Below are 14,922 nucleotides of genomic sequence, written 5' to 3'. Positions count from 1 at the left end.
GGATGCCTTGGGAGGATGAGGATTGGAAACACTTCTGTGCGTGTCCAGTGAATATTCCCTGTGTTTAGAAATAGGAGAACACAAATGAATCATTCTGGGGAGCTTTTGCACTGTTTTGGTTCATTTTGTGATGAGCTGACTTGGGGACGAAGCCAAGATGGATTCTCAGGCCTGTACGAGTGAGCAGCACAATTTCCCTGCGATCATAACCAGCACAAGGAAATTAGATCTCTAAGTGGGTTGAATCTGATTTAGTAATAAGTCAATTTAATCACTAATGACTTCAAACGCAGATTTTACAAGGTGATCAATGGCAGTATAGCAATGATCGATCAATGGCATTGTCTTTAATTGGATTTTTATGGGTATAATATAGTTTTTCAGAATTAATGTACCATTGCATTGTGTTGTTACTCTCTTAACTCAATTTTTTAGGAGAAATGATGCTTCAAAATGCTCGTTGGTTTTTGAAATATTGTTTTAAGGGTACATTAATAAAAATACAGATGAAAAATTAAATGCTTGCTTTTAGTAATTTTATGTCTGATTTTGTTGGAGTTGTTTAGCCATGTGTTTTTAAAACATTTAAAAAACCCTACATCCTTCATATTTCATGGCAATGAGGAGGCAAAATATCAAAGGCTGGGAAGGAGCATGTGCTGCTCAGAATGTGAATCTTGAGGAGCTGAGTAAGTCCCTGTCCTCAGCAGTTTGACATAGTAATCTTCCCTGGAAGTAATCTCCTTGTCCCATGTGTCCTGCTTTAATCTATCAGTATTTCTGCAGTGTGCAGCAAGAAATTGATTTTCAGTAATTTTAATGGCTGAATAACTGGTGCTGTCCCAGAGTGTTTTTTCATATTTGCAGTGGCCAATGTGGTAACTGAGGGCAGTGTTCTGGATAATGGGTTTCATTAGCTCTGATGCCTGAGGTAAAAAAGCAGTAGGTGGGAATAAAGCCTTGTTTTTGATGTCTAGACGTTCATTTCAGCTGTTGCTGCAATATGATACATTAAAAGGAAATATGTAACATAGCTCTGAGGAAATATGTATTCTTTGAAACTAATTCTGCTTTTAAACTGCACAAGGCAGTGTGACCTGAATTATTAAAATGTGGGTGGCTGGATTTCTTAAAGGTATAACTGTCTCTGCAGCGCTGACACAGCCTCGACTTGCCTCCTCTCCTTCCTTCCTATTTTTCTTTTAAGTAAAATATGTCAGTTTGGCCACTGAAGCAGAACAGATATCTTATTATCTTTCCAGTATCTCTGCTGGGAGACCTAAAATTATTGAAGTATTTGCTTTGATATTTTGCTGTGACTTCTCTCCTTGAAATTTTTATAATGGATCTTTTTTTTTTGAGAACATGGCTGGCTTCATAAAAAATGTTGGACACTTTGAAGACCTTAATATCTCTGACTTGAAAATAAAAAAGATCCTAAGCCAAGTAATCTGCTCATTAATGTATGTTTAAATTATAAGTTTCCCAATTATTGTAGTTGCCTTTCATTCTTTTAACATCTGATCTGCAAGAATAAACATAAAAATCAGCACAAACATTTTATTCATTTTTGAACCTATGAAGACAAAACCATAACAAATGCCTAAAATCTTTATATATGAAGGCTGTTGATTAATTCCCATTCTATTTGAATACCAGCAGTCAGATTAACGCTTCCACTGTAATCCATTATAAGTGTCAGATACACGTTTTTCTTGTTTTGGATTTTCTGCTATTCTTGATAGCTTTTTTTTCCGAGAATCCAGATTTTTAGAGACAGAATATTAATAGAATTAGTGGTTTGTTTTGGGAGATGATTTCATTTTAAAAAAACAGCAAAACATAACTACAGGAAAGCAGTTGCCTCTTTTGGTGAGAAATGATGTGGTGAAGTTCTCCCTCTTTTAGCGCAGCGAGAAGGGGATGGAGCTGCCTGTTAAAGTAAAAGCTTCTCCCAGGTGTCATCCTTTTCCAGAGTGTACAGAAGCTTGAATAGGGTAGTTAACGTATGTAGAAATATATGTGTTTATACACAGAGCTATAGCTACATGTGTGCATAAACCTGTCCCAGTGGAGGAGCAGTCACCTGACAGATCACTCTGGTGAGGAGCCTGGGCTCCTGGAGGGCACCCAGCCTGACAGCTGCCCAGGATGGGATTGCTGCAAACAGGGATCACATCGGCCATGGCTTTGTCTCCCCCATGGCCTGGCAAGCAGTGACCCACAGTTTGTCCCCTCTGCTTTGCTGCCTCTCCAAACCCTTGTCCGCTGCTCTGACTTCCATGGAGGAAAATTGTGCTCTGTTGTGCTTTCTCTCACTTAACGTTCCATTTGTCCTTGATCGTTCCCCTAGAAGTTCTCTGTTTTGAAAGATGCCTTTCACACCTGTTGTTCAGTGTTGCAGTTTTTGGGTCTAAAGAGAAATATTTCAACTGAAGTAGCAGAAATGCCTCCAGGACAGGCCAGAGGTGTTCCCAAGTTTTGGAACCTGCACAGCACCTGTGTTCTGCGGGCTGTGCCTGGAAATACTATCAGGAGCATGGGAAAGCTGAGAGGGGCTGGAGCTGAACATTTTGAGTGTTAAAAGCATTAGAAATCATCATGCAGACAGAGACTATTTCCTAGGCTTCAGTTTGCTAAAGGGAATTTAAAATACTCTTCAAAATCTAAAATCTAGTTAAATAATAAGTGTCAGGAACTTTGGAATTTACAGGGGTAGTCTAATTTTTAGTGTTTTGTCAAGCTTTTTTATTGGTCACCATATGCCTCCTGAAGTTGTAACTTGCTCCAGTCATTTCAGCACTTTTCTTGTGGAGTCTGGATCAGGGAGCCAAAGAGCAGAGAGGAAGTGAAATGCTGCACTTCTAATTTTTCCTCCTAATTTTTATGGCATCAGACATATGTACATGCTCTTAATTGTAAGATGTACTTTTTTAGTAGGATAAAGAAGCATTAGAGATAATTATAGTAAGTATAGTGCTTTAATATATCAGGGAATTAAAGGCATTATTTATTATAGGAAAATGGTTATGACAATGTCTTATGATATACTTAGAATTAAATTTAATAGGGAAGTAATTTTATTTCCATTTCATATATAATTTATGTGCATTCTGTGTACTAAGAAAGGCAGTTTGGAAAATTACATTATTGAGGGTTGATACCACTCCAGATTTTCCCCTTTTCCCTGTCCCACTCCACTGCTGCTCCTCAGCCAGTTTGACCTCATGGCACACTTGACCCTTGGGACTTGGCTGCAACGTTAACATTGCTTTTCCCTGCTTTTCCTAGGATTTTGGACACCTTCCTTTCAACCATTCCCTCTGCTGAGTGCAGGACAGCCATGGATGCAGCTGTGGTGGTGGGTAGGGAGGGGGAGTGCTGCCAGTTTCCATTCCCTCATCCAGTCCCTCCTGCTGGGATGTGTAGAGCTTTCATGTCTGGGATTGTGGAGGAATAACAGGCTGGGGTAACCCAGGGAAACTGAGCAGGGAAAAAGAATACAGGTGATGTCCAGACACAAAAGAATTCTGGATTAAATTTACCCCAACTCTACAGAATATTACATTCAGTGTAGCAGTAAAGCAGCATGATCTGATCTGAATTCTTCTGAAATGGCAAAATTATACTTGCAGAAAATAGTTCTGAGAGAGGGTATAAGCTGTGACAGGGTCCCATTAGCCTGCTGTGTATACCTGGGAGCAGGTAGGGAGTTAGGATTGAGAACTTCAGAACTGGGGGTGGGAACTTTCCTGTAAAATCAGACTTGATTCTTGTCTCCCCTGTTTTGCATGAAGTTCCTAAAGCAGGGGCAGTACTGGCAGTACAGCCTGGGGTAGGTTGAAATTGCGCAAGAGCTCACTGCTGTGTAAGAGTGAATTTATTTTGACTTTTACAGGTTCTGTCAACTTCATGATGTTGTCCAAAAATTTGATTTTTTAAATTTAGATGCTGAATTTTCATGCAGCTGTGGTCTCTCATAGTGTAACTAATCTGTAGCTTTTCATATATTTGAGGATTATGAAATTTTTAAGTGCAAGACTCGACCCATCTTGCAGTTTCTGGGGCTTCAGTAGTTTGAGCTGTTGAGAACTTATACATCAATAGTTCTTACCATGCACGGGGGTTCTGAGTCCTTTGAGCACAGTGTTTTACCCATGAAAGCCGAGGCCACGCGGAGTTCGGTGCAGTAAATAGCCATGGCCCATTACATCCTCGGTGTCAGGGAGGCTTGCAGGCATTAAAGGGCCTGCAGTGGTTTCTAAGGAAAAGCTCCGTGGCTGCTGCTTGTGCCCAGGGGCACAGATCGGTGTCTCCACCCTCCCGGCAAGTCCTGTGCTGTCCGATAAGGTGATTTTAGGTACTAAAACCTGGCTTTTCCATTCTGCACGAAGAGAGAGGTTCTGTTACCGACATTAACATATCACAACATTGCACATGCAAAAAATATGTCTTTTCTTGTCTGAGTGTGTGAATTACAGCTCCTAGAGAAGCAGCAGAACAGTGGCTCGAGGCTTTAAAGGCTGCTGTGAAAATATTAGTATTTTCCATGGAGCACTAACTCCTTCGGAGCTTGCCTTTAAACACGGTTGTAAACTATTCTGAGATAATCATCTCTGTGCGATAGACGCGCTGCTGGGAGGTCTCGTCCTGCAAATTGGCCAGGGACGGGTGTGAAGTATTCAGCACTTCTAAGGTGCTGTAGAATTTCATGTTTGCACTTTTAAAGATCTGCGGACTACTCCTGTGAAATTGAAATGACAGAACTCAGACAATTAACGAATTCTTACTCCTTGAAGAAGTTGTTTTATCATCTGTTTTCATTCTGCGTCTTCTGGCTGAGTAAGATTTAGAATCTGGTACAGGCATACCAGAAATAGTGCTACTCCTGGTTGTTTTAGCACCCAAAAGGCACGAGTAAGGACAGCAGATATTTCTGAGAGTTGTCTGTCCTTCAGGTGACTAATTCAGGCTGCACTCTACTATGAGAGATAATTAGACTTACTTTTTTAAACTCTGAAATCTCTGCAGTTCAGCACTGAGTGTACAGTTTTTATTTTGGTATGAAATCTGCTGTGTTGCTAAAACTGCAATAGTTGAAGGCAGTACAATGGAGGAATTGCACTTGAGTGTGACAGCGAGAGGTTCAGGGGAGTTGTTTCATGTTGTTTCAGTTATGTAAATTGATTTTACACCTTTAATGATTCACTTTGTTTCTTGATTGTTGGCATGTGTGGTTAAGTTTTAAAGGATCTGTCAGCAGTGGTGGCAAAGAATGATCGTGCATTCCTCACCCCTGTACTTCAGTAGGGAATGCTACAAACAAATGGGTTTGCTTTTATGCTTTTGTGTTTGCTTTTTTTTTTTTTTTTTTTAATTCAAAGGCTGCGTCTTCGGCAAGTAAAGATTAAAGCTGCTTGGGTGATATAGGTAATAGTTGAAATAGTTTAATGAAACATGCTACTTTGAAAATTAAAGCTGTTGAAGATATGTTTCGGATAAATGTTTGTATTTCCCTATTCTGAGCATTATTGACATTTTGTGTTTTTGTAGTGGTGGAAGAAGGATTCTGGGAGAATGGACTTTCCTATGAGTGTAGGACCCTGCTCTTCAAAGCAATTCATAATCTTCTGGAAAGGTAAGAAAAACTCTAGTGCTCTCAAATATTTCATTTTGATACTTAAAATCATACAGGATACCTACAGAGCAATTGTATTATTATGGATATTAAACTACATTTTTTTAGAGTTAGACCTTGAATCCAAGAGAACAGGACAGAGATCTCTTTAAGTCATTGACTCTGGTAATTTATCATAAAATGCCGTGCAAACGAATTAAACACTCATACAAACAACAATACTGATACATATTTCTGCTCGGATTTTTGCTAAAGAGCTGTTTTAAAAGCAAAGAAGGGGGAGTTTTCACCTTCTGGAACTGCTTAGAGAGTGTAATTGTATCTGACCTTCATTGCCTTGATGAGGTTAAATGATACATGTCTTAAAAGCTCTTAACTCCCTTCTCTCAATTATCCTAGTCATGTGAATGTTAAAATTTGACTACATTTGTGCACAGTATTCAGGGTGAAGCTTAACAGTTCCTGGCTCTGATGAGCCACATATCTATTTTATATATATATATATATATGTCTTGACTGCAGAGTTATTCTGTAATTAGTTAATACTCTTATGCCCTTTTTCTTCTTAATCCAGCTATCACCTTTTAAGATTACTGAAGATTATCTTGTTCTCCAGGCCCATTGAGTGGGACATGGCATCTTGGGCTATATGATTTTATTCTTTCTGTTTCTGCAGTTCTTCAGGTCATCATCACCTTCCTGTATTACATCCTAGTTCTTACAAATTTGGATATCTTCTTAGAATTAAATGTCATTAGAGTATTCTCACTTTCTCTGAGGTTATAATAACAACAAAATAGAACATACCTTTGTGTTGCAGTAATTGTGTAGAATGCAGCCTTGGATATTTTTTCTTTCAGAAAATAAGCAAATGGAAAACACTTTCATCTTGTCTCATTTAGTGTCCTGTTTGCTTTGATGTAGATTTACTGGTAATGAGGTTTGCATTATGTTCCCGAGGCTGTGTTTCCATGGGGTGACCGACTTACCTGTGTGCATATCCGCAGGTACAAGGATTAGTTGTTGTATTCCCTGTTTTCTATCCCATCAGTCTCTTCAGGGGATTTTTATAAAAGTTGTAGGCTACTTCGAATGAATGAAAATATAAAAATTAAATTCCAAGTCTAGGATGTTCATTAGTTCTTTTGTAGCTTTAGAATATTAAAGGGAAAATTAATTTGATATGTGTTTATTAATCTGTGGTACCCACCCAGCTGACTTTTAAATGTAAAGTAGCTAATTTTATTCTTTGGACCTCTTTAAACTTCTGAAATAAATTTAATTTCTTTTTATATATAGCTTATTTGAAATCAGTTGGCAGAGTCAGCAGAACTGTTCTGTCCAGCTGTGACTGCAAAGTCTTTTTCTTCCAGCAGTAGTCAGTGAACACACCTCAGGTCATGTCCTGATAAACTGAAACAATTAATGTCACGATAAGCTGATATAATTCATGTTGTGATAAGATGATATGATTAATGTTATGATAAGCTGATATGATTCATATCATGATAAGCTGATACAACTCCTGCTGTAGTCCCAGCATCTTCTGGGACATGAGCATCTTCTTGCTGCTCTGTTGACTACATTCTTTACACTTTAATAGTTGAATTTAATTCAAGTTATTCACTTTTTATTTTTTTTTAATTGGTCTGCTGTACCAAATCTGAACGTAACATAATACTTCATTTAAAGTAATAGCGACATGTGTGCAGGCTTTATGAAATAGCTCTTTAAACTTTAAAGTCCTATTTTAGCTGGTGTTTAGGAAGAGCCCCATTAATAAAGCAGAAGGCTCGAATCTGTTTCTGGCCCATCAGTGCCGAGGTGGTGCCGGCGGTTTTGCAGGGTTTGGGGTTTATTTCGTGTTTATTTTGCTGGAGGCTGAGGGGGATCGGCCGTGGCGGGAAGGAAATGGCGGGAGGAGGAGCCGTGAGGGGGGAGCGGCCCCTCATGGAGGAGCCCGAGGGACCTGTGGGCACAACTTTCACCTAACCCTGGCAAAGGCATGAAAAAGGGCCTTTAGACAACTGATTGTGGTTTTTTTTTGATTTTTGAATTTTTTCCCCTTTTTTATTCTCCCCCCACCTTTCTTGTACCCACACTAATGCTCAGTTTTTGTTAATTGACAGTATAGAAAATACTACAAGATTTGAGGGATGAGTACTCATATTATGGTGTTGTTTCGTAATGATTGGTGTGCCCTTGGCAGGTCATTTTTTCATGGAAAAATCAGAAATACAGGAGGTCAGGCACCAGTGAAATGCTGGAACAGCTGCACTGCTGAGGGAGGGATCGCCCAGCCCTGAGGAGGGAGAGAAGCCAGGACCTGCAGGCTGTTTCATGTCCTTATTAACTAACTGCTTTTTATGACTATATATTGGTTTTGGTTGGTTTTTTTTTTTGGTTTTTTTTTGGTTTTTTTTTTTTTTGTCACAAGTTCATTGTTACAGCTCACTGTGGAAGACTTGTTACCTTTATTGCTTATACAGCAAAAATAACCATGCTATCATTAACTGCCCACCCGGCCGCATCTGATACCCGCGCTGCAGGCATGCCTCTGATTTTATATGGGATTATTCCTTAAATAACCCGTGATTTAGTTTAGCATGGAGGGTTGACTGATTTTTAAGGACAAATCTTCCCATGAAGACTTTTTTCCTAGGAAAGCAGCATTAGCTTGAGGCAGTTAAACCTGCTGTGGCTAGACACAGCGATGTGGCATTGAAGTGTGTGTGATGGGAAGAGTTTATTACAGTTTTTTGCTACTACAGATTATTTTCTTTGGGGATCCGATGTAAACTTCACAGACTTCCTTTTGTTTGTATAAAACATGCTGGCACTGACAGACTCTCTGATAGCAAATATTTCCTAGGGAAATAGCTGCTGAAGCTTTTTTTCCCCCTCTACCAATGTCTTTAGATCTCTGCTGCTGTAGCTTTCATATTCAGTTTAAGATATTGGTTATTCAACTGAAGCTGATTTTTTTTTTTTGCTTTAATTGAGAAAGTGCTGGTAGAATTTTCTTCAGCTTTAACTTTAGAAAGTCTTGCCAAGTTTATACAGAAAAATTAGGAGCATATTAGTATTTACGTTGTCAGTCGTCCATTTCCTGTGTCTTCTAGGTATGCTTTTGAAGTGTAGATCACACAGCTTTTCTGAACATTGCAGAATGTACTTGCCCAGAAAGTTTAATGTGATTTTTAGGTTTTTTTCCCCTTTGTTTTGGCTAATCTCTAGCAGCTGCTATAGAAATAAACTATTGGCAAACTTAGAAGAGGGGAAAAATCCAGTTCTTTCATCTAAATAAAAAATACTGAATAGATGTGAGATGTATGGGCAAGGCTTGCATATTACTTGTAATGGTGTTTAAACCACTAGCAACAAATAACCAGTTTTATGGAATTTTTGAAGCATATTATTTACCTTACTGAAAAATATGCCTTAATTATGAATTTCTGTGTGTGGTCCCTTGGGCAGCATGTTTGAGTACATGTTTAATGTATGAGGCATACTTATGGTTGGCAAATTGCTCCTGTGATTCATCTGTACAGGGGGACCTAGAAGGGCACCAAGCACTCCCTAACTTGTCCATTTAAATTGGGTATTGATCACTTTGAGTCCTCACTGTTGGGTTTTTTTTTTAAGAGGAATATGCAGTTTCTAAAAAGAAACTTGTGACTTTCAAAGGGACCCCAGAAAATGGAACTTATTGCTCTAATTTTGGTGATGTGGGAGTGTATTTGATGAAGTGAGGTTTCTGACAGAAGAAGCAGTAATTATGAGAGTTTCAGCACCTGAATTCATGCTGGGGATCATGGGAAAATGGAATCATTGTTAATATTTCCTTAATGCAATTTTCTGTCATTCCTATACTGTACCATTTACATGCCAAAAATAAGGGAATGCATATTCTTTATCATCTGAAATCTGAAAGACTGGATAGAAAAGAATCAGTACTAATGAATGGCCTTTGTTCAAGAGGAGGAGTGTGAAAAGTAGAATGAGGGATCAGTCAGCAAAAAGAGTAGCACATACTGGAAAAGATTATGGCAAAGGTGAGGGGAAAATGTATGTGTGAAGTTCAGCATCAGTGACAATATCATGACATGGGACAGGGATTTTCTATGACTGATGTGGGGAAAAAAAAGTGGAACCCAAAACATACAAATTTTTATTTCAATCTGATTGAAATTCGGCTGCCTAATCCCTCAGAGTCACTGTCTTCAAAGACTCCTTTTAATTACGCTTTAAGATGTAACTAGTAATTGTTGCTGTAATTGTTTTCTAGATGCCTGATGGATAAAAACTTTGTAAGGATTGGGAAATGGTTCATACGGCCCTATGACAAGGATGAGAAGCCTGTTAATAAAAGGTAAGGAGATCTCTACATCAAGTCCTGCTCCTGTCAGTGTTGTGGATTGTGGGATGGTAATTGGATGCTGAATTTTGGTGGTAGTTTTCCCTCTTATTTTGACATGTATCAAGTAAAATCACAGACACTGTATTCACATCAGTAATACATAGAAAGCAATTAAGTAAGTTTTCAGACCTTGTTATGATAATTTAAGATAAGAAGGCGAGGTTGGTATTTATCCATTAACTCCACAGAAATGTCACATTTATTAATATCTTTTGAGCAGCATCTGCCTTTTCCTCTCATTATACAACAGAATTACAGGCAGTTAAAACGAATTTTTTAAATTTCTGGACACTAAACCCCAACCTGACATTTTAAGCAGTAAAAAAGTAGTCCATAGATTTCCTGATTTATTTTCCTTAAAGATGCCACCCTCGATACATGGCTTTCCCTGCTCAGGCAGGCTGACAGATCAGACCTATAGGACTGATTAATCTGCTTCTCCCACAGCAGCACAGCCATGGAACAGGGGTAGCTGGCTCCACTGCTCGCTATTTCCTCTCGAGCTCTAAAGGTTACAATGTTCTCAGATCTTCTGGTACTTGCATTTATAGTCATCCGCTAAACAAGTTCTGTCAAAAATAATCTGAGTTAAGCTGAAACACAGATTTTCTAACGGGAATCATTTTGACAGAACTGGGTTAGGAAGTGACTAAACACGCAGTTATGCTGGGAGATTTGAAGGTAATGAGCAGTGGAGATGAAGTGGGGTGGCAACTTCTTCATCCATCCAACACAGCTGCAGTCACACAGCGTCTGATGGCAGGGTGGGGACAGGTGGAAATCATCCTGCTCATCAGATCTGTCTTTTCCTTCTCATCGTGATCTCACTGCAAGGTTTAGCTGCAGAAATGTTACAGTGAAATGCTACAAACCATTGGCTTCCTTCTGTAGCAAACTTGGTGCAAAGCAGCTGCTTACAAACTGCATTTGGTTTTGAGAGAATGCAAGAATTAACCATGGATTTGTCTCCTTTCTAAAACCCAAAAGTGTTAGCGTAGCTTGGCGTTACCTATTTTGTTACTGTTTACTTTGTGGCTGACACTGTGTAACCTTTGATTTCACATTGATCTAATGGCAAGGAGCCATGGAAAGGTCCAGGTTTTTCCATACCTTCCCCTGTCCTGGCTGTGCGTAACCACCTTTCTCCCTCATGTTTTCCCTGCTGCTTTTCTGATCATACCAACATCAGCTTAATTTTCTGCAAGATTAATTCCCTTAAGTGACGTAAGTAGGGGTCAATTCCAGTTTCTGGAAAAGAGAGGCAGCTCCTTTCAGCAAAAGCTGTTTGTTTTATCCACGTCATTGCAGCCTGAGTGCTCAGATTAAATGTGTTTGTGAGTCTCCTGCCTGTTCCTGGTGTGTATCAATTTAATAAATTAAGCATCTGATACAGTAGATGATGTCTGTCAAAAACAGCAGCAGCACTGGTGTGGGAGGTAATATCACCTTAGAATTCTGCCAGATTAGTAAATCCTGTGTCTGATTTACATGTGTGTAACACCAAATCAGCCTGCACAGTGAGGGTTCTGTAGGGGATAATCGTGTTTGTAAACAGAAGTGCAGTCTGCACATAAAGAAATCTGGCCTGGAAGATGTCACAGAACATGAGTTCATGTTAAACTCAGTTTGTGTTTAACGTATTCCATATATAAATCTGACACTGAGGATTTTAGGGTTGGAGGATGCACTCTTGATTTGAAGAAGATAATGTTTGGTTTTGGTTGGGGGGGGGGTGTTGGTTTCTCTGTTTATTTTTGCAAAGTTCTTGTCACTATAGATCCTTTGGATATGCACCATTTCAAAACTGTTTATTTAGCAATAATAATTATGCCTGATTTGGAATAGGTTTTGTGTAGTGTCAGGTTAATTTTTTTTTTGCTTTAAATATAACATTAAATTAACTAGTCTTCCTGAAAGATTGCAGTAAAGACTGCAAAAATGGACAGTAAAGTGACAGTAAAGTCAATTGTGGACAGTAGCAACAAGTAGAAGGAGGCTTTGGGGACTAATCTGTCCAGACACCTTTTATTTAATGTTGTAAGCTTTCTTTCTCAGCATAGCACAAAAAGCTATCTTCACAAATTGATTCATGTTAATTTCAGATAAATTCTTCATGAAGTTCTTCATGAAGGTCTAAGCAGCAGCTTGTTCCAGATAAAGCAATAAGGAATAGTTGCAGGAAAAAGAGGCCAATTGAGGGCGTTTAGGTATTTTAACATAAAACCTTAATAGCCAAAAAAAGGCATTTTATAAAATATTACTTAAAGCTGTGTTATTATATAAAGTAATAGCAATAAGTTGCATGTGTGTACAGTGATCAGATTGGAGTCTGGGAACTGGCAATCCCTGTTGAAAACACCTGCTCTGTTCTTCTTGAATGTGGAAAGAGATCTGTATGGATATATCCCCCCCCTTGAATGGTGGAAACCAGCAGGTGTCTTTCTGCTAAAGAAATAGAACCATCTCTAAAGTCTGCTTTTCTACTTTTTTGCTTGTGGCAGAGTTGCTCATCTCAAGTTTCCAATGTCCAGAGTTACTGACACCATTTCAGGAATACACTGAGAAGTCCTGGGCTGGGTGTAAATGAACAGGAGTTAAAAGTCACGGGCTGGCTTTCAAGGAGTAAAGTCCTTCAGGGCCTGTGGTTTTTGTGAATGGCATTAAAGGAGAAGGATGAGAGGGCTGTGATTTCAGAATGAAGTCAAAGATGAAGTGAAGCATGGCAGTGGCCGTGACCTACTTATGCTGAGATGTGAGAGGGAGGCCTAAGAACAACAGAGGGCCTGGCCTGCCTTCCCAGGCAGTGCTGGGAACTGAGTGCAGGAGGAGCTTTCCTGCTCTTCCAGGAGGACTGAGGGAACAGCAGAGGGAGTTCCAGACAGATCCCTGTGTGCTTGTGTTTTGTTTTGCTTTCAGGGCAGACCAGATGCTTTTGACAGGAAATTTAATGCAGAACTTGTGGGTTTCCTTTCCCGAGTATCTTCAGTATTATGTTTCACTTCCTAAAAAATTCTACACATTTTATTGTCATCCTACAGCAGTATCTAAAATAGGTTTCACGCTACTGATGGGAAATGGCAAACTTGATTATTTTTTCACACAGCTTTCTAAAGGAGATCTGTATGTTTGGAGTTCACAGAACTTGTCTGTTCTGAGGCATTGGTAGTGCCTTTCGCTGTATGATGAAAATTCATTCTCACAGTCTATATAGTTGTTTTTTTTCTTTTTTTGGAAAGCACCTTAATGAAGTGTTAAACAACTTACTGAAAAGAAAAAATGGAAAATATGTAAGAATCTTTGCTGATTGTTTTAATGATTGTTTTCTTAGTGTGTAGGAAACTGGGGGGGGGATCAGTTTGATTTGAACTGTATGAGCAGCTTAAGTTGTTACACTGTTTTGATTAAATTCAACGTAAAGAATACATGAAAAAATAATTGTTGCTTTTTGTAGCTTAAATAATTTATGGGTCATCCCCCATCTTCCGAAAGTGTGCTGAATATTGATAGCCTTAAGAAGAAAACTACTCCATCAGTAGAATATTTAGAATTAGAGCTTGATCCTCCTCGTTACTCGGTGAGAAGGCTGACAGGTAGGAGCAGGGTTTAGGCAGCCCCTGTGCCCTCTGTGCACCAGCATGGATGGGGCAGTGGCATTGCAGTCAGGCCGCAGGGACATGCAGCTCTTGGACTGCAGTTCACAAACAGGTTTCTAGCTGTCACTGTCCCATACATGACAACCTCATGTGATGTGCTGGAACACAGATCTCTTGAGTTATGAGTGCATGGGTACCTTAATAAATATCCAGAGCATTCCATGTCAGCTCTCCTCCTGTAGACCTAATCCAGGAACTTTTCCCTCTGTAACAGCTCAGCCAGTGCATCCACAGCCAGTTTTGGTCAATAGCTGTGTTCACTTCTATGTGAGCATGAAAATTGGGCATTAATCAGTGCCATCAAAATTTGAAGACTGCAGACACTTAAAGCACTGCTGCCTCTCTCAGATCCTTGAAATCATCATTGCCTTCAATTTCCTGGGAGTAGCCACAGGACTCATCCAAGGGGATACCTAAATCAATGATACCATAGTTGACACTGAGCATTGCTGCAAGCTGCATTTGCTTTGTGCCATGCCAGGAACTCCTGCCAGTCAGGTCAGTGTCGTCACATGAAAACGTCAGGGTTGGGGAGCCCTGGAGAGGAACTGCTGTGCCAGGAGCAGTTGGGAACTAGTGGAAGCACCAGAGCACCCTATGTGGCTGAATCCCACATAGGGCTTTGTCCCTGGCACAGATAATTTCTTCTGGCAAATGGCACTCAGGTGTTTCTTTACATGGTGACACAGTGCAGTAAAATCACAGTAAAATAAGTTGAAGTGCTCTATTTAAATTTTTATGAAGATTTGAATTCCTCAGCTGAGAAAAAGTAACTGACTGTGCATGTGCAGTTTGCTGTGATGCAGTGAGGAGGGTTTAATTTCCTTGTCTCTGAGAAAAAGAAGTCTTATAAATTATTTTAATTCTGCACATTTGTGTACTTGTATTTTAGCCATCTTAAAACATTCAGTAATGTGATCATATATGTATCTTGAAAATGGTGTCTAGTGATGCCATAGTAATATATATGTACAGTATTGCCAACACCTTATAAATGAGGAAAGACTAGGCAGCAAAATAATAAAAATCAATCTGACTTAATTTTAAATATGTTCTTATTCCTGACTTGTCAAAATAAATGTGATAGAAATATGGAGTAATAAGAAATACTGTGTATTTTCCAATAATTCTTTGTACCTCTGTAAAAATAAGCTTTTCTATTTCAGTTTAAGAGGCTTAGTTCCCAGAGAAATATTTTCATATTTTCGAGG

General features: G+C 39.2%; 1 protein-coding gene across 1 annotated transcript in view; it reads left to right on the top strand.

Moving 5' to 3' along the window:
• Nucleotides 1-14,922, top strand: part of MED13L (mediator complex subunit 13L) — a 169,182-nt gene that overhangs the window by 74,725 nt on the left and 79,535 nt on the right. The window contains exons 3-4 of the mRNA XM_053959180.1: nt 5,554-5,638; nt 9,927-10,010. Coding sequence (XP_053815155.1) covers nt 5,554-5,638; nt 9,927-10,010 — 169 coding nt within the window. The remainder of the gene's footprint in view (nt 1-5,553; nt 5,639-9,926; nt 10,011-14,922) is intronic.

The sequence above is a fragment of the Vidua chalybeata genome, chromosome 18 (assembly GCF_026979565.1).
Source record: "Vidua chalybeata isolate OUT-0048 chromosome 18, bVidCha1 merged haplotype, whole genome shotgun sequence".
Lineage (NCBI taxonomy): Eukaryota > Metazoa > Chordata > Aves > Passeriformes > Viduidae > Vidua > Vidua chalybeata.
Note: the sequence above shows the minus strand (reverse complement) of the source record. Positions and strands in the feature narration are given on the sequence as shown.